At 48.0% G+C, this 19,954-nt stretch overlaps 1 protein-coding gene across 1 annotated transcript in view; it reads right to left on the reverse strand.

The window, feature by feature from the left end:
• GRIK3 (glutamate ionotropic receptor kainate type subunit 3) overlaps positions 1 to 17,696 on the reverse strand; it is a 191,243-nt gene extending 173,547 nt beyond the window's left edge. The window contains exon 1 of the mRNA XM_081016986.1: positions 17,509 to 17,696. Within this exon, the coding sequence (XP_080873112.1) occupies positions 17,509 to 17,668 (160 nt within the window). The 5' untranslated portion in view covers positions 17,669 to 17,696. The remainder of the gene's footprint in view (positions 1 to 17,508) is intronic.
• Between the last annotated feature and the right edge of the window lie 2,258 nt (positions 17,697 to 19,954).

The following is a 19,954-nucleotide window of genomic DNA, read 5'->3' on the forward strand; positions in this document are numbered from 1 at the left end:
AAGTGTGTCCAAGACAAGATGAAGAGTTGCTGAAAAGGTTGCTCTGTGGGCTGGGAAGGAACTTAACACAAGTGCAGGCTTTCCCCCCATGGCTCGCAGAAGCAAATGAGACAAAATATCAAACATTGAGAATGGTGCGACAGAGAAAGAATGTTGCAAATTTGCACCACCAACAATGACATTTTCTTACCACATATTCTCTGATACAACAGAGCAGATTGTGAAAACACTCCATGCTTCTGAAGCCAAGCAGATTCCTTTCTTATCATGGGTGCAGTTATGTTCAGTTTTGTCCAATGGTTACGCCCAAACCAGACTAGTAATCAAAATGGAAATTCTTGATACTCACCCTCTTTGCCAAATCCAGTGCTGGCTAACTTGTGCCCCTTCAGGTGTGGCTTGACTCCAACTTCTTTCACCCTGGCCAGTGGCCATGCTGGTTTGGGCTGCTGGCAGTTGGAGTCCAACCACATTTGGAGGGCTGCAGGGTCTCCATCCCTGGCCTAGTCCCCTGAAAGGAGAACAACAGCTGAACATATTAAGAAAGGTCTGAGGAAAACCTCTTCAGTTTGCCCTGCACCCGAACACAATGGCAGTGTGACTGGGGCACATAGCTGCTTCCTGAGTTATGTCATTGGGGTCCCTCTAGCTCAGTATTGTCCAAACTGACTGGCGCTGACTCTCCAGGGTCTCAGATGGGAATATGGGGCCTTTTACATGGAAAGCAGTGGCTCTGCTCCTGAGTTACCATTGAGTAAGAGGAGAACCTGGGCCTCTTCCCTGCAGAAGATGAAAAAAGCCACTTAAGTTCCCAAAGCAGGATTTGGATTTGGTTGGGAAACCAGAACATTGCAGGAATGTTAGTTTAAAGGCATGATGAAATGGTGGCAGAACACATCAGCCAAAACCATCATTCCCACAAGTGTTGTGTTTTCTCTCCAGCCATGTCTTAGCTGTTGTTGTTGGCAGAGAGATGGAAAAATAGAGAGGGGACATTTGGGATGAGGAAAAGAGCAGCAGCAGCAACAACAACATATTCCTGGAGTAAAAGGAAGATTTAATTAGGTTGTGAGTCGCCTCCAAAAAAAGAGTACTAAAATTAAATGTGAATTCATAATGGACAGTATTATGGGTAATGAGATGCAAATTGGGCTGGGTTACAGCTTTTAGTGTGCAATTTGCTTTCCCTCTAATTGGGAGAAATGGATCTGGCCCCAGAAGCCAGGTACTCAAAATGTAAAACAGCCTTGTAGCAAGGAAAGGAGATGCTGCCACTCCAAAACCAAATAGCCAGAGCAACATGAATATTTCAATATGACAAAACAGAGCAAACACTAACTTTCTTTTAGCTGAACCTTCAGCCAAGCAAAACAGGCAACACACTCCAGTGCCGTGTGAACAGTGGACGAGGGTCCATCTAACATGGGGATCTGTTGGGAACAAAGCTGTCCAACACCGTTTCCATTTGGGAATGTTTAACTTACATCCTTCCTTCATAGGGCAAGTCTGCAGCTAAAGTCAGAAGGCTCAGGAACACAATGAACTCCCCAAGCCACACCTAGCATCTGTTTTGAGGTCAGATAAGTCACTGCAAGTGGTCATTGCCCCGCATATTGTGCAATTTAAAGTGAGCACTAGTCTTGCTGCGAGGCTCAGATATTCTTGGATCCTTCAACATCTATTGAGCAACTGAAGTGGCAATTCTGGGAGCAGGTCCACGCAGCCTGGGGGGAGGAGACAGCAGCGTATGCTTGCCCCAGGCCTTGGAGGGCTAAACTGACCAGGGGTCCTGCCAGGAGCCTGCTGGACTTACACTGTCGTGCCAAGTACAAGACTCCCACCCCGGGCCTCAGACAAGCTCTGCATGGGTCTTTCTGGGAGTAAAACCTACTGAGCTCAATGAGATTGACTCTTAAGTAAGCATGCACAGGGATTATACTATGAATTTTGTTTATTTCTGTGAGTTGATTTATGGCCAGTATCTCCGTTTTCAGTAAGTGTACACTTGTTTCTTTAATCCCACCTTGCAAAACTTTTCTAGAAAATATCTCTTTCCTCCCATTAGCAATCAATGGGGGATTTAAGAGAGTTGCACTGTCCATGCAGGAACAAACTGTCAAAACGCAGTTCATGCACCACATAGTTAAACTATGGAACTCACTTCCACAGGAGGCAGTGAAGGCAACGAATGTGAATGGATTTAAAAGAAGACTAGACAAATTCATGAGGAATGAGGCTATCAATGGCTCCTATCCATGATGGCAATATACAACCACCAGTGTCAGATGCAGCAATGCTTCTGAATACTAGTTACTGCAGACCATAGGAGGAGAGAGTGCTCTTGTGCTCAGGTCCTGTTTGGGAGGTTTCATTGAGGTCTCTGGCTGACCACAGTGAGAACAAGATGCTGGGCTAGATGGGGCCCCAGGCCTGATCAGCAGGCTCTTCTTACAGCCTTATGTTATGTTCTTAATGGGAAGAGTCACAATAAAAATTGTGCTGAACATCACACAAGGTTTGGGATGTCCTGCAGAAGCATGCTTGCACCCCATGCTTTTCCCCCAGTGGCCACTGAGCCTGGCATGCCTAAGCTTTTTGCCTCCTCAAAAAGAAAGCTCCAAGCTTTACATAAGCCTTAACATCATCAAGCCACAAAGAGCAGGACATATTTAACAGTGGACCCACTCTTTGTATTAAGGGGACTTTGGAACACAGCAGTGCCTGCGAATATCCTGATCAGCCAGGGAAGCAGAGGCAGCCATGAAGTTCACTGTGTGACCTTAAGTCACTCCCTGTCATTCAGCCTAACCTACCTCATAAGGTTGCTGTGAGGATTAAATGGGGAGAGGGAGAGGTATGCCACCTTGAGCTCCTTGAAGGAAAGATGGAATATGAGTGTAATAAACATACAGAAAAGAGAGAGGTGGAAAAATTCAGGTGCTTTCTCTTTGGTTTAAGAGAAATAATTAAAAACAAAGGTTGGCAGCCATTTTAAACATTAAAAAATGGGGTAAGATCTTGCCATTTAATGTACAAAGCCAGCCCTTCTTTTTGAGGACACCAGAGTCACCTTTCATTTTTATTTCCTGGCACAGCAGGAAGAACGAAACAGCCTCCCCAAAAGAAGGAACAGCAGCAAGAAAGTCGCCTTTAGTCTCAGGCCCCATCAATTAAAACTTGTTCCCACCAATCAATTCAACCTTTAATTCAACCTTTCAACGACTGCATACAACCTCAGCCCTGCAAACAACAAGGCCTAAGGGGAATGTACACTGTGGGCTTTGTCTTTATGTGCCTTGAACAAAAGACCTTGGAAGAGGAAAACTAAAGAGTAGTGGGGAACATGGAAAACTCCAAGTCATTCTTAGCAAAATATCCTCAGGACACTCGAGAGAGCTGAAATCACAGCCTGGATTTATTGCTTTGGCACTGATCGATTACTTGAAAGCATTAGGTAGATAAAGAAATTGATTATTCAATAAATCACTGCATGCCCCATGAAAGCAGAGGGTATTTTTTTAAATAGGCAGGGGCCAGAGAAATACAAATCTGTAGTGGGCAGGCAAGAAACTCTCCAGCATGGAAGGTGAACAGTGGCCCATCACTTCCCACATGTGTAAAGAGGGAGCCATTATTTTGAATCTTAACACATCTTAACAAGTAACCTTGAAGAAGCTACAATTGGAAAGGGGGGGGGGGGAGAGAGAGAGAGAGAGAGAGAGAGAGAGAGAGAGAGAGAGAGGTGCTTTGCATGTTCACTTGAGTGCCAACCCCCAGAAAGACATGTGGGCCACACTGGGTGACCTCGGTCAGAAATTCTCAAATAAAAGGCTTTGAATAAAAGCACAGATTTCTGCCAGAGAATTGCTGCTCCTTGATATGTGGCTAATTGCTGGGTGGGGTGGGGTGTTGCAAGTGGTGGGAATGTGCCCCCATCTCAGAAACTTGGGAACAGGCACCTTCCACATGACACACCTAGGACACTTTTTAAAGCAGATACGAGATAGCTATGGCCAACTCTTGTGCTACCCCTATTGCTACCCAGCTTACAGCCAGCTGAGCCCCAGATCTTTTCATCCTCCTGACCTCTCCATCTCCTGGCTTTTGCACTTTTTTTTTTTTTAACGAGGGGGATGAAGTTGTGAATGTGCTACTGGAGAGATTCCACCCAAGTCCTTTGCCCAGCAAGAGCCAGGACAGAAGCCTCTAGAGAGTGATGCCTTGCATGCTATTGAGTAAGAAAATAGGCCGCAGGGGAAAGCACTGGGGCACAAATCCAAGCCAAGTCAAAGCTCACAGGTAGGATGCTAGCATAGGAGCCAACGCCCAGGAGCCAAAAAATATTTGAGGGGGCCGGGCCACCACAAAGTTGATTAGTATTCCCATTCAAATTGTGTGTTTGCACTGCGTCACATGATCAATTATGCAGGGCAGGACTTACCTGGACTCCCACAACATTTTATTCAAGTTGGCACCCCTGAATACTGGGGGGGGGGGGGAGAGCCCTGCAGCAGCTGTATCACCACCAAGATCTGCATCCTGTTCTCCCAGTGGTCAACCAATGTGCAGGATCTGAGCACAATAATATAACTGGCATCACCTGAGATTCCCAGCAACCAGTATTACTGCTTCCAACAGTGAAGGTTGAACATAGCAGTGGTGGCTAGCAGCCTCTGAGAATGCTATCTTCTCATCCTCTTTTGAAATCATCCAAGTTGGTGGCCATCATGATAGCTTGTGGGGGGCCGACTCCATAGTTTAGCTGTTTGAACAAGTCCTTTCTTTTACCTGTCCTGAACCTCCTAACTTTCAGCTTCCTTGGATGACCCTACTGAGTTCTAGCATTATGAGCGAGGCCTATCCACTTTCGCTAGCAAATGCTAGAGGAATGAATGAATAAATGATAGGGGAGGCAATTCTACCAGGAACATCTACAGAGGAAATCTCTTGCCAAGGGACATGACTTCCTGGGGGACTGTCTTTGATTTTACTCAGAGTAACAGCAATTCATATTATATGCTGAAGCTGCAGGCCTGGCCTTGCTTGCCTTGCTGGCTCCAGTAATGGCAGAAAGCATCTACAAAGCTGCAGCAGCGGTGACTCTGGCCTGGGACTCAGGGCCCCAGTCTCTTGTCTCTGAGCCACAGGGCTTTTTCCAGCTTCCCTGGTGAGCTCAAGTTCCTCAGCTGCACTTTTCAACTTCCCAAGAGAAGCCTAAGAAACCAGGGCTGAAAATATCCCCTGCAATGGGTCACCAAGACCTGGTATGCCAACGGTTTCATTTATTTATCTGAAGTGCTAAAATCTCCTAGCTTTCATCTCAAAGCAGTAATCAGAGAGGGGCAACACCACCCCCTATATTTAGAACACTCTGTTGTGTTTTCATCACCTTCAGATGCAGAAAGTCATGACTTTTTTATGCAATGCATCTGAAATATTCTACAGTTGCTGGAAGAACCTGTCTGCCTCTGAAATATACTCAGAGTCGAGAGTGGTTTTCATGCTCTTTATTCAGCTCATAGTGGTGAGGAGGAATGAAAGTTCCCCCAAAATATCTGCTTTATATACATTATTTACACAATGGGCTGCATGTGATTGGCCTACAGGAGAATCCCAGAATTTGCCAATCAGGTTGTGGATTCACTTCCACCTGGAGCTGGATTGGGTGGCTCCTCCAAACCAATCAGACTGCTGAATTGTTCTAGGACCAATCAGACTGCTGCATTCTGAATCCTATTGTTCTAGGACCAATCAGACTGTTGCATTTTGGATCCTATTGTTCTAGGACCAATCAGAGTGCTGCATTTTGGATCCTATTCAACTCATTACATTACAGCCTCCCTCCCTCCCAGTCTCCCCCACACACCCTTCTCAACCCTGTGCTCACACGTTCTCTGCTGCCCTCCTGCCCTGCCCCCATTTTGCTTCTCTCATCCAAATCTGCTTCCAGACCTCTTCCTACCCAGCTGTTCCCACAGGGCAGCCACGTCCTCCTTTATCCATCATAAAAAAGACAACTACTTCTGCAAAGCCCTTCCCAGCACCCAGTGCCCCACCTATTTGCTGTGGATTGTAACCCTTCCTTTGTGGCAGCAGAGACTGAGTGGCGCCTAGAGTCCTCAGCACAAAACAAAATAGCAGCAGCATGGAATGGCATTGCTGTGGTTGCACACGTACCATCTTCCCCCTGAAGCTGTCCACTGGGCTCATCCTGGGGGCAGAATTAGGGCCAGAATCACAGCTGCATGTGTGCAGGGTGGAAAGTACAGTTAATGCACCTCTAGACCTGCAGATATGCCACACTTTTGTAATCTCCCCTCATCCAAGTGGAGAAGCAAGCAGCACAGCATCTTTCAAACTGGGAGGAGGCATGTTTCCTGAGTGCAAGGGGGAATGACAGACTTCGGGGAGGACAGATCAGCCTATTTTTGTTTCATGGCAGTTTTGCACAGACTGAGGTTTTAGGTCTGTTCTCTACCACTTTTGCAAATTTTTAAAAATGCTTGTTTTATATGGATTTTATCCTCATACTTTGAGGTTTTTTCTATAATCAAGCAGCATATAAATTTTATGAAATAAAATGAATGAATACTTCCACTGATGTATTTTCATTATGCTCTTCAATGCATTTCCCCGTCCAAAAAAACCATTCTTTTTTATACACTTCTATATAAAACATGCATTTCCCCCCTATTTTTGGAAACAAAATTGCATTGCAAAATTCAGAGAAATGCACAATCCAGTTGATACCTGTATCCCACATAAGGGTGGGGCTAGCAATTCAGCCCTCTTGCACAGAGAAAGCCTTTTCTATTTCCCCCACCCCCACACTGCCATTCATTGATTTACAGCTGCTTCTATATTCCTGATATGGCACAGCAAAAACAAAAACCAAGAAACCATTTGCCAACCCGGAGGCGGGGGTATGGTGGGGAGGAAATACTCTGAGCATAAAATGCAGTTTTGCATTTTTAAAAAATCACTTAAATAATAGCACCGTCGCAACTAGAGGGATAAAATGGAGCTGGTGGCTGCTGCCCTTATGCTCAACAAATTTATTTGGGAATAAGCTCTGTTCGGTTGCACAAAAGGACAATATATAAATATCTATATTTAAGTGGAAGTAATAAAAAGGGGGGGCCTCCTGCTGCAGTGCCTGGAAACATTACATAAGCCCACTTCCTCCAAGAAGCTCCTCCGGCATGGCCGGGTGGTGGGATTTAAAATAACTCCCACGACTGCTTTCCCAAGTACTCTAAATTCACTGCAGAATAGTAGCAGGCGAGTCTGATGCCAGGTCCCAGCAGACCTCCCTAACTCAGCTAAGCTCGTGGCTTATTCCATATTTTATTTACTGTTTTATTGCAAGAGACAAAAGATGACAGCCGTCTATTTATTGAGCGGGAAAACACACAGCCTACATCGGGCATTTCTTTTCGCATCATGTTCCATTTTGGGTGCTTTCGAAACAGGCTGCTTTGGCCCTCTCTCAAATCTGTTGCTTTGAAATTCCCCCCACCCCAACCCATATATTGGGTCCCCAATGTTCAGCCACAGGGGCTTTACCTGGTGCACAGAGCAACATCCCCACCCTCCACCTCATTGAAAACAGCCTCGGAAGAAGCCCATAGAAGTCCACATAACTGGTGCTGCAGCGGAGTGGCTTGGCTGCAGAACGCAGCCCATGACACTATCTCCAGTTTGCAAAGATACCCACGGACCCCCAAAGCCCATAGCTTTTTTGCAACTCTGGGATAGGGGAGGAAAGCAGCCTCTTTCATTTCCAGAGCAACAGGGAACTCAAGCGGCCCTGAGCAGCAGCTGCCCACTGCTATTCCCAAGAGGCATTTGGTCTCTGTGAAAGTTGTGTTGATGACAGCTGGATCTGGGAATGAAGAGAGCCCCGCAGGCAATAAAGTCCCACCCTACAGGAAGCTCCAAAATGTGTTATTTATAAAACATATTTGTAGCAACTTTCAGCTCAAAAAAGAACCTGTGAGATGGCTTACAACAATGGGATAGCTACCCAGTTAAAAAGAGCATTGAAAGCCCAGAGCCAAACAAAATCAGCCCCGTAACAAGACAAAATTTACACACACACACACACAAAACTGGAACAAAAATGTATCCATCCCCTGCCTAAAAGACAACAGAGAATGGGTCAGTCTAAGCACCCTGGGGTGGGGCACAGTGGTGGGGGGAGTTGTTTAATTCTGGTAAGGTAAAGGGACCTCTGACCTTTAGGTCCAGTCGTGGCCGAGTCTGGGGTTGCGGCGTTCCTCTCGCTTTATTGGCCGAGGGAGCCGGCGTACAGCTTCTGGGTCATGTGGCCAGCATGACTAAGCCACTTCTGGCGAACCAGAGCAGCGCACGGAAACACAGTTTACCTTCCCGCCGGAGCAGTACCTATTTATCTACTTGCACTTTGACATGCTTTCGAACTGCTAGGTTGGCAGGAGCAGGGACCGAGCAACGGGAGCTCACCCCGTCGCAGGGATTCGAATCGCCGACCTTCTGATTGGCAAGTCCTAGGTCCTGTGGTTTAACCCACAGCGCCACCCGCATCCCAGTATTTAATTCTGGTACTGCCACCCAAAAAGCCCTACCCCAACCACTGCCCTTGAAGGATAGCTCTGTTGGTAGAGCATGAGACTCCTAATCTCAAGGCCATGGGTTTGAAGCCCCACATTGAGCAAAAGATTCCTGCATTGCAGGGGGTTGGACTGGATGATGCTTGTGGTCCCTTCCAACTCTATGATGGACAACAAGCCTCAGATGACCACAGCTGAGAGGCAAGTTCATGTGGGAAGTGAAGAAGCAGCCCAAAACCCTCAGTTGGGTGACTGGTTAACCACATTCTGATTTTCATTATTGTTAATTTTATGTTAGAAAAACAGGCTTCTGGATCTCAGGGTTGCAGATAACTCTTTGGAAACCATTCAGACCAAATCTCTAGCTGTCAACCTCTCAATAGCCTGACTGTTCAAAGTTTATCCCTGTCCAGACCTGAAGCCTGAGGTCTCCTCAGAGAAGGAGCATGAGGAGCAGAACCCTTCAGCAGATCTCTAAACCCAGTGATGCTGAGGAACCATCAGACCTGGACATTCTTGACACCAGCTGCCTGGATTAAATAGTGATCCCTCCAAACCAGGATTGCAAGCATGGATAATGTATGACTGTGGAAGATCAGAAGAAGCATGGCCAGATTTATAATGGTGCAAATGGTACAATTGTAATGGCCCATGCCTGCAAGTGGGCCTAGACACTTGAGCTTTCGGGGGGGGGGGGAGCCTTTCCCCATACTAGAAGGAAAGTTATGAAGCAAAATGTGCAGGCACCCCCCTAAGCAATTTGGGTGAGATAAGCCAGCCTGGCTGCTCCTGTTGAGTTTTTATGAGTGAAGTCAGAACTGTGATTGATGAATGAGATATTTTGGACACCAGGCGATAGGAATTCCTGTGGTCCTAAAGAGCTACTGCTTTCCTTTCCCCTATAAAATTAAAAGAGCAAAAAATAAAAGTAAATAAATAATCTGCAAAATGTGCAACATGTGAGCTGTACCTAGTTTCTCTCACCAGTTATATTATTATTCTTTTTTATCAGTAAGGAAAAGAGGGAAAACATTTCTTTGGGGGTGGAAACACATGAAAACAAAGGCAGTTGCCAGTGGCATAGAAGCACATTAAAACCTTTTGCCAACAAGATAATGATGATGATTACGATGATGACTGCAAAAATATCATGGAGAAGTGTGACATTATGCAATTCCTATTTAAGCGTATCCTGTGGACACTCTGCTCTTTTGGGTTTCCCTGCCTGTCTCTCCAAGGATGCACCAGAAATCCTGCTGGCTCAGTAGACTCCAGATGGTGAAAGAGGGTGGAAGTTCACCACACCCCTTAAAAGCAACAAGAAGCATCATTCAGCAACTGCAAAGGGAATCTGGCAGGTAAAGGTAGGAGGGTGGAAATCAGGACACATGTTAAGCGTCCTCAAAGCACAGCGCCCTCTGCTGACCATCCACACCTGAAGCACCAGCTGCCATTCAAACACCTGCTGTGGTGTCTGCAACAGATCGACCCCCTCTCATTTGACATTATTAACACAACGGGAGCTTAAGAGCTGTCATGTGAAAAGGGCAAGAGTCACCCTGCCAGGTGGGCAACAGAAGGATTTTGTCAAATCAAGGAGAGTTATTATAAAACCACATCCTCGGGAGCAAAACGCATACACAACAAATGCAAATGAATTCAAGGCGCAAAATGAAAGAGCAATATGGTTTTCCTGTTGTATGAAAAACAGGATAAGTTTGCCAGAAGATTAGAAATGACGTCTGCATCTGTGCAAAGAAACAGTCCTGGGTCTTTCTGCTCTCCTTACAAATGCAACAGCCAGTTTATAGTGTTTGAGTTGGGCATGAAGCACATTTGGAAAAAGCAGCCAAAGCATTAATGTCTTTCATTTTTATCAGTCCATGCAAGTGTGTCCTCTAACGCATTTTCATCACTTGGGGTGGGTTGCACTTGCAACAATTAAATTTTAAGACGGCCCTAACGATATCACAGCCCACGACACAATAGAGGGTGGCCAACAGAGAAAGCCGCCTGACTCTCCCACTGCGCTCCTGACTCTGAGCTTCGCAAACCCTACGTCAACCACAGCCCTGTTTCCTGCACTGCTGCCAAACCTTAATATCCATGTAGATGGTTCTCAAGAGAGCAGGGATTAAGTAATTAGATTTGCCTGCCACAAAGAAGCAACAATGACACTCTCGCTCGAAATTCATCTTACAGTTTACACCCCAGCAGCCTCATTCTCACCTCACAGAAATCACCAAATGACTGTGTGACCTGAAATTAAAAACCCATTTTGGAATCAGGTTTGAGCAAAAAAAGGGGGGGGAGGCAATTTTGGAAGTATCCCCCCCCCCCGAGAATTAGCCATTCTCGTTTCTTATGAAAATAGAGTGTTTCAAAAACATGATATGAAATCAATCCTCAAAAAAAGCATCAACAGGAGAAGGGGAGATGGAGGATGCAGTTTCTGCTTCTGCAAAGGGGACAGATGGCTTCCATCCTCACTCCACACCGGCAGGTAAAATTCCATTATGCGCCAAGAGCATCGTCCCAATTTTGCATTTGCACGTCATAGAGCCCAGAAATTTAACGGCAACACAGCATTTACATGCATGTCACTAAATGATCCTTTGAGCTTTTCAAGTATGACATCTATGCACAGGAGAGAGAATTGGGGTGTGGGGGGTGAAGGCAAAGGCCACTTCAGAGCCTGGTCAAGCTAGGCTCTATACACACACACACACACACACACACGGCCTGCTGCCACCAACAGCCTGAATCTATAGCCTGAAAAGTAGGGTGCAACTGTATTTTATTTTTATTTTATTTATTAAATTTATATACCGCCCTTCATCAAAAGATATCGGGGTGGTTCACAGAACTGTATTAAAAAACAAGAAACAATAATAAATAGAACATTAATGCTGGTTAGAAAATGGGAGAATTTTAAAATAGGTAGATGGTTACAGACACATACACACTGAGCTTATGGAAGCTTAAATCCACACCACAGAATTAAGTGAAGGGGAAGGGAGAGACAAGGAAAAAACCTAAATCCATATTATGCATGGATACACTTGGGCCTGCCTTAATCTGGGCTGTTGTATTCACAAAAGCAGCCTCTCATTGTTTGTTCGCTGTTTTGCTTCTGGAAGGGCTCTTTGTAATCTGCACCAGCAAGACCTAAATATCAGCATCTACATACAGATTTTATTTTTTTATTTTTTATTGGAAAGCAGACATGGCAAAGCATTGCAGCATTTTTTTTTTCTTTGACATGACAAAAAAAAAAAATCTGCTAGATGTGCATATGTCCTCCTCGTATTTTAAATACTATTCGGTCTTTTTTAAAAAGAGCTATTTCCCCGCTCCCCCCGGGGCACCAGGGAACTTTCAGACCTGGCCTGGTGTTGCATCTCTTCCTGTACGCTGGCCTGAATCTGAATGCACTTGTGTTTCATTCTGTTTGCTTCCCTCTCTTGTTTTAAAAGGATTTTTAAAGGCATTTGGAATTTCCAAGCTGGAAGGGACAGTTCCTCAAGCTAATGTTTTCTAACTTGGTCCTACCATTCCCAGGTGGTGAGAAGCCACTTGTCTGAAGCTATTTGCTTTGCGCGAGGAGAGTGTGCGAGGGCGGGGGGAGGAGGGGTGACATATTGATCTTCATTCAGTTTGTGTCTTCTCCAGTACGGCTAAGCTTTATTGTATCAACGGCCGTGGCTGCCGCCAGCGTGCCTCTCTCATTGTTTAACACTCGCCAAGACACAAACTTAGAGACAGGCGCTACGTCCCCAGCTGGCTGTGGTGACACATCCCATCACTGCTGCGGTTGGGCGGGGGGGGGGAAGGGTAGGATCCAGGCAGAGATCCCAATCTTGCTTGCACACCGATGTAAAGTGATCAAGCCTCCCTGGCCCAGAGCCCTAATTCTGAGGAATTATCCTGACAAGATCACCCCTGATCTTGCAAACATCTCCGTACCGGTTTCACTTCAATAGCATCGATTTTCAATTACGCTTCCACAAATTGGGAGCCAAGTCGTCATCTTTCAAGGCATCGATCCAGGTTTACAGTGGGACAAATCTGGCCTTGCCTCTGAGTGCTGACTGCAGCTCCTGAGATCAGCGTGGCAAGTACAAGTGAGCAAGCAGGTGGGTCGATCCGAGGTGTGTAGAATCAGGAGAGGCTCTGTACAAAACCACCAAGGAATGTGGAATGCTGCATTCTCACACACACTCGAAGGGGGTAGCGTTGCTCTCCAGGATCACTCATCTCCTGATACCGGGCAGAGTGTGGTCACATCAACACCCACACACTTGTTGCACTCCTTAAAGGCTTGAGTGCACCATCCACCTTCTAAATCACTTCTTCCAGCCACCCCACAAAACAAGATTTTCTCCAAGCTATTCATCACATCCAAGCCAAATAAAATAATATCTGACTCTTTCCTCCAGATTCTTTCTTTTCTCACAGAACAATACCAGACACAATTGAACACTGCAGTTTTCAATTGTGAAATTATTATTTGGAAAGGGGGGTTAGGTATCAGGGAAACGCTGTTAAATCTCCCTGGAGGGGATGACTGGAAGCGATGTTTCTAAAAAGAAAAGCCAAACAGAATAATGAGTCCCAGGAATAAAAAGGCTACCCTCTCAAGGAAATGTAATTATGAATTGAATTTGTCCACAACACATTTCTGTAAAATAATCAATGAACTATTTTATTTTCGGCAGACTACAACCGCCCACATGCCTCCCTTCTGTGTTACTTGTATTTTATCCAAACAATTGATGGCACAACCTCCTTTCTCAGTCACAAATTAGCATAACTCATCTCTTATTTCAGCCTGTTTGTTTTGAAACCAGCATTGTGGCCTTCGTCCCAGCTGCCTCACAAGCCAAGAGCAAAAAAAAAAGAAGCCCCTTTCTTGCTGGGCTTACGACGACAGTGTACACAAAACACAAGATGCGCCCTTTCCAACCGCCAATCTGCAGAATGCGAGGGTGAGGCGAGCTGTCAGTGCTTCTGTGCAAAAAAAAAAAAAAAAAAAAAGCAGAAGCTTGCTGTCTGTGGGAGAACACCAAGGCTGATGGTGGCTACGTTTTGGCAAGGTGCCGGACAGCTATTGTGTTTTGGTCCAAACCAGTTTTCCCATTCAAGTCCACAGTGCATGTAGGACAATGCAGAAGGGAGATGGATGCTTCACCTAGGAGCATCATCACACTCTGGAGAGATACCGGCCACCTGCAGAAACCCAAGGATCCATGACAACGAGACACTCCTCTTGTGAGTCTAAGATTTCACCCAGATTTTGACTCTGTTGCCTCCCCTTTTAGCCTCGGCATATATTTGACCTCTTTCAACAAGGCAGAATATTAATTGATGCTTCAATCAGATGAGTGATTTGCCACAGCAATCAAATGTGACATCCGAAGGCTTCTTGCAATTGGAGAGGCTTTCGCCGTCTCCTTTAGGAAAGCTTTTGCCATGTTTCTCGAGGTTTTGCGATGTCACAGGCTGCAAGGCAGCACAAGGGGGAGCAGAGACTTGCTGCTGCATCACTCAGCAAGGCTTTTAAACTTCAGATGAATGAAAGGCAGGCAAGAAATGCGATTTAACCATAAATGCCAAATGAATTTGCTTCATGGGGAGTCATTCACTCCAAAGGACAATACTTTGTTCAATTGCATTTGCAAACTTACCAGCAGCCACCTCACTTACATAAGCCAATATTCATGTAAGACAATTGGGCTGTTCCAGATTTACCCCCACGTTGCCTTTGAAATCCTCAATCCTGTGTCTGCAATTACATTTGCACCAGGCATAATAAATCGCACTCAAAGAAAGATTATGCTCAAAGTTGCATGACATTTGCTCGAGAAAACATGAAGATGTTCCAGTAAAAAACATCTCCCTCTGTTTGCATGCAATGCTGATTAAACCCAATGCTTATAACTCAGAAACAATGTAGGAAAGTACTGGAATTTTCTCTTTCAGTGAGAAAAACCATGATTTCAGCAAAAACAGAACCACAGATCTCCCCACTCCAAGCCGTCTTTTTTTTCAGAATCATGCCTTGTTGTCATTTAACCAGGCTGTTCTATTTGAAATTCAACAACTTTCCTGATTTTTTAGAACTCAGTTTATTGTAAAACCTGATTTAAGTTGACACAAAAGGACAAAGAAATGAAATTAAGAAAGCAGGAAGGATGAAATTGTAGCATTCCTAAAAGGGAAAAATGACAGTTCAGCACGGGAAAGCTGTGTTGACTTTGATCTAAACCTGAAATTGCCGCAGTTGCTACAAATTCTCTTGTCTCTCTGGCTGTTCAGTTCTCTTCTTTTATGTGACATTTTTAGAAAAGAGATTTTTACATAGAAAAGCATTAAATCTAACCAACATCTTTCCTTTTTTATTCTTTTAAAAATTAAAACAGTTTTCTTCCACCAGCTTCCAGGGGAAAGCCTAGCCAAGCCAGATTTGAAAAGCAGAGTTTAGAAAATTATTCTCCATCCTTGAAAATCAGTTATACAGAGAGCTCTGGAAAATAAACAATGGCTCAGACACACCTGAGTGGTCCTCTAGAAATAATCCATCCAAACAAGAAGGTAGAATCCACAGCATTTGCAAACTACAAGCTCTTCTCTGCTCTTTCTACAAATCCACCAGTGCCTTTTCACCTCAGAGAAAATTCCACACCACAGGAGGTGGAGTTCAGCTAGCTGGGCCAGCTCCCTCCCCTTTCAAATATCCAAAGGGGGCCCACTCTTGAATGGCACAAACACAACAGTATATCAAGCATCCAAATTCCTTGGATTTATGTTCCAGCCATGTTTACAACCAAGGTTAAACCTGTATACTTTCAAATTGTCAATGAAAGCAACACAGCATGGTGCATGCTCAGATGAACAACCTCCCCCCTCCCACAGCCCAAATGCACATTCATTTTTGCAGTTAGCATACATTAAGCATCAAATAGGACCCATTTGCCTGAAGCATCCATAGCATGAGTACAAGAGCTCATAAAAGGCTGATGACCTTCCAACCATCTTAGATATATTTTTATTTATTAAATTGAGAAAAATCACTGCATTATGAAGAGGCCCCTTAGGCCCACAGGGCAGCCTTCCTCAGGTGACATACATGTCAAGGCTCTCGGGGGCTCCTTTGATGTTTTCCAACTCCCCAAGCTCACATTCAGCCATCCCAGGACAAAACGGACCCATCAGGTGAAGCCAAACAGCAGGCACAGTTGCAATGGAACATCAGGTCCTGATGCCTACCCAATCCAGCAAACACTGAGCAGCTCAGTCTATGGGAGTGGGACTGAAAGAGGGTCCATGTTCAGGCACAACAGGGGCTACCCCATCCTCAAGGGGTGGTGTGGACTGTGCACAAACCCACAGGCACTGCAGAGAGCTTGGCTGGAAAGACCACCTGTACTGGACCAGAAGCCGGACCTCACATTAGTTGGAAATCAGCCTGCTGGACAGACACTTAGAAAACAAGGGGGGAAATGGAGGGAGGGCATTCACCAGAATCCCACCTCAGATTGCCTCTCTGTCAAAGGCACCAGCTCTGGTGGGGTGGCTATTCTGGCTCCCTTCCCTGATGGAGGCAATTCAGCTGTTCCTGGGCCAGAAGAACAAAGGCACTCTAGAGCATGTGTGAGCCCAGAAGCAGCTGCTTCCAGGGGAGACAGGGGGTGGGGAGATACAAATGCCACCGTGCTCTTAGGCAACTCCCCTTCTGTTCAGTGGGGCAGGAATACTTCCCTAGGGGCCACATTCTGTTAGCTGGGGAGAGTGTTGACCTCAGGAATCCTAAGGGCTGCCCTGGTATCAGAGCTGCCCCTCCCCTCTCTTCACCACACCATGCCAAGCAACAAAATCTCCTGCAAGAACTTCCAAAGACAAAGGGAACCACAACTGAACTATGCTGGAAAGGAGGCAGAAGAGAAGGCAGGGGAATGTTTTCTTTTAATTAAGGCACAAAAAAGATACTTTGACTTTTGGAATTCACTTTGCCACATGGCTAAAAATTTACAGCTGTTCCTCTCTCCCACTCCTCTGAGCCCCGGGAGCAAGAAGAGAAAGCCTTGCGCCGGCTGGTGGAAAGCAAAGGCAAGAGACATCACCCTTGGCAGCAGCAACAAAATCTGGTACTATATTTGGGGGAAAGGAGTTGTCAAAATATTGGGGGAAGGGGGGAACCCTCCCCATTCAGAGGCAGCAACTGCTTGCTGGGAAACAGCATCAAAATTTCAAACTCCACATTTGCACCTGGCTCCTGTACAGAGGGAAATGTAGCCGCCAGCGCCTGGCCCTCAGCATCCCCTTTAGCGCAGGATGTGCTGGACCAGAGCATCTCGGAGGCGAGGCTGCATCCTCCGTAGCATCTTCTCCAGCCAGCATCCTCTCTCTGCACAGATCAGAAAGCGCCTCGCGGGAGAAGCCAAACTTTGCTTCCTGCAAAAAGCTCCGTCTATATCGCAACGAAAGGGGGAAAGGACGAGTGGGGGTGCGGGAGGGGCAAACTTCCCGTCGCCTGCAAGACGTCTATTGCAGAAGGGGACAAGACAAAGTAAGGAGGAGGGAGGATGAAGAGGCAGGCCCCCCACCCTCCTCGAAGCCACCTCTGGCTCAGAGACAGAACCCCCGCCAGCAAAAGAACTCTGTTCTTTGCAGAAATATATATCTATATCTCGACTCCGTCTTTAAAGTCTTGGGAGGGTCGTTTTCAAGGTCTTTTATTAAATAATCAATCAAGGTCGCCCCCCGCCCCTGTTGCCAGCCAAACGCCCCAGAAAGCCCCAAACCCAATAAAATCGCCCCAAAGTGGAGTGACAACCCCCCTAAAGAAGAGATAGCATGCTAGTGAGCCCTGACCTCCCTCCCCCCCCCACCCGCCCCGGTTTGTCGTCTCACCCACCGATGCGGATGACATGGGGCATCCCGTGGCAGGAGTGGAGCCAGACGAGCCCCAGGAAGAGTCCGGCGGCAGCGGCGGAGGCAGTGGAGGCGGCGGAGGAGCAGCGGCGTCGGTCCAGCGGCGGGAGGAGCGGGCGCGGGCGGCGGCAGCAGGTCAGCATCCTGGGCGGGCGGGCGAGCCAGCCAGCCAGCCGGGCTCCGGCTCCGGCGCCCGCTACACCTCCAGAGGCGGCGGCGGCAGCAGCGGGCGAGGCGGCGGCGGGGAGGGCGCCTCCCCCTCAGCCCGGGGCATCCTCCTGGCGGAGAGGAGCGGCAGCTGGAGCCGGACCTCCGCGGCGGCGGGGACGTGCAGGAGGAGGAGGACCCGGAGCCGCCGGAGCCGCCGCCGCCCCGCCACGCCCGGCGAGGCTCGGGCTCCCCCTACGCCCGGTGCGCGCTCGCCTGCCTGCCTGCCTCCTTCCTCCTCGCAAGTTCCCCCGACTGGCGCTGCCTCCCGCCGCCGCCGCTCGCTCTGCCTGGCGCGGAGCTGTGCAGCCGCGTCCACACGGGGAGGGCGGGGGAGCGTGGAGGGGGCCTGCTGCTCCTGCCGCCGCTGCTGCGGGAGGATCGCGGCCAAGAGGTGCCGGGGCTCAAGCCTCGGAGCAAGGCACGCCCTCTGGCCGGCAAGCCCTGCCCCCGAGGCTCAGGCGGAGGGGGAAGGCACTCTGTACATGCTCGAGGGCATGCCGGCTAGGCGAAGGGAAGGGGGCGGTAGTTCCCGGTGCTAAAGGAGCTGTCCCGGTGCTGAAAATACTGGGCTACGTGAACAGAACCTGAAGCTCCAAACGGAGCGGTCTTTTTCGACCCAACTGGACGGCGGGGTTCTCCAGGCGCAAGCGAGGAATTCGCCCCGTCTCCGGGAGAGGGACTTCTGGGAGGCACGTGGCCCGAAAGGATTGGAAGGGAGGGCCTCTGAACACGTGCAGAGTGCTTTTCTTCTCCTGGCTGAGGCAGCGGCCGCCCCGACGGGGCTCCCCTTTGGGTAGCTGCCGACCGCTAGGCGGGAGGAGAAGGGGGAGGAAAGGGGGAGGCAGCGGGGTTCACAGCAGCGGAACCTCCAGCTCTGGCCCTGCAGGCCTCAAAGGAGAGAGACAGTTGGGAGAGGGGAGGGCCGAGGCGTGACTGGGGCGCCAGCCTTCCAGCTCGCGGAGGGGGGGGGGGAGACTGCGCAGCCTGAACAGTTCGCGCAACTCACGCACACAACGCCCATGTGAAATGCGCGTGTTTCCAAGCACTTGGACGCGGGGCGGCGGGGAGTTTTGCAGGAAGAAGTGCTGAAAGGAAGAGCCACCACCCCCTCGCCCGAAAAGATTCTTCCTTAGGAAAGCTGGCAAATATCCAGCCATCTGTGAGCGTCAGGGCATGGGGTGAGGGACCCGAAAAGGGATAAGCTTATCCGTGCGCTACATCGAGAGTGGAGAAAAGAAGGTCTGGGACGCGGGAGGCTCTGGTCCCTGCACTTCCCGATGGTGGCTAAGTGAGGAACACTGTTTGAGCCTCCGCTGAGATAAACTCCGTTCTCTCGGTCAAGAGGGGGGAGGATCGTGGAATCAAAGCGTGCTTTGAGACCAGGAATATGTTCGTTTCAAGAGGGGTGGAGGAGGTGCAACCCTTCGCAGTGAATAAATGTCTGGCATTCGATAAGTTGTTTGCGTGGCTGGAGGAAGGAGTTCATTCCCAAGCAACTACCGGAGAGTAAGACCCACTGGCAGCACTGCAGAGCTGTTGTGTTGCCCTTGGACAAGGAAGAGGGTGGGAGAAGCTTCTCCTGAGCGTCCCTCCTGCAGCAGAGAACCCTGTGCAATGAATAAATGACTCCCGTTGGATAGGGGCATAGGAAATTGCCTTAGTACAAGGCAATTGTCAGACCGTTGCTCACCTTGCTCAGTACTGTCTACACTGGCTGGCAGCAGCTCTCCATGGTTTGCAGCAGAGTTCTCTCCCAGCCCTACCTGGTGATGCCAGGGATTGAACCGTAGGACCTTCTGCGTGGAAGGTATATTCTCTACCACTGAGCTATGCCCTTTCCGTTTATGTGGTGGTGGTGGTATGTGCGGCTGGAGGGAGGAGTTAATTCCCCATCAGACATCACCCAGCCTTGAAGGAGGTGACAGTGGAGTGCAAAAGTACCACCAGCTGGCCAGAGGTAGTTCCAAGAATGGCCTCCTCCCATACAGGCACTGTAGTAAACAAGCCTGTGCTGGAGCAGCAGAGAGTTTGGGGAATATGTGGGTGATTCTCTGCCTCCACGAAGAGGTCTTGCTGATTCTGCAGAGCTCGCCTTGGCATTCTCTCAGGGCCTTGCCTTCCAAGGCGAAGACACCAGCACATTTCACCCTCCAATTTGCTGTTGCAGAGTTCCAGCCGCAATCAAGAGTCGGGAGCAACTGGAAGCATCCTGAAATTGC

Source organism: Podarcis pityusensis, assembly GCF_964106645.2.
Source record: "Podarcis pityusensis genome assembly, chromosome: 8".
NCBI classification, from domain to species: Eukaryota; Metazoa; Chordata; class Lepidosauria; order Squamata; family Lacertidae; genus Podarcis; species Podarcis pityusensis.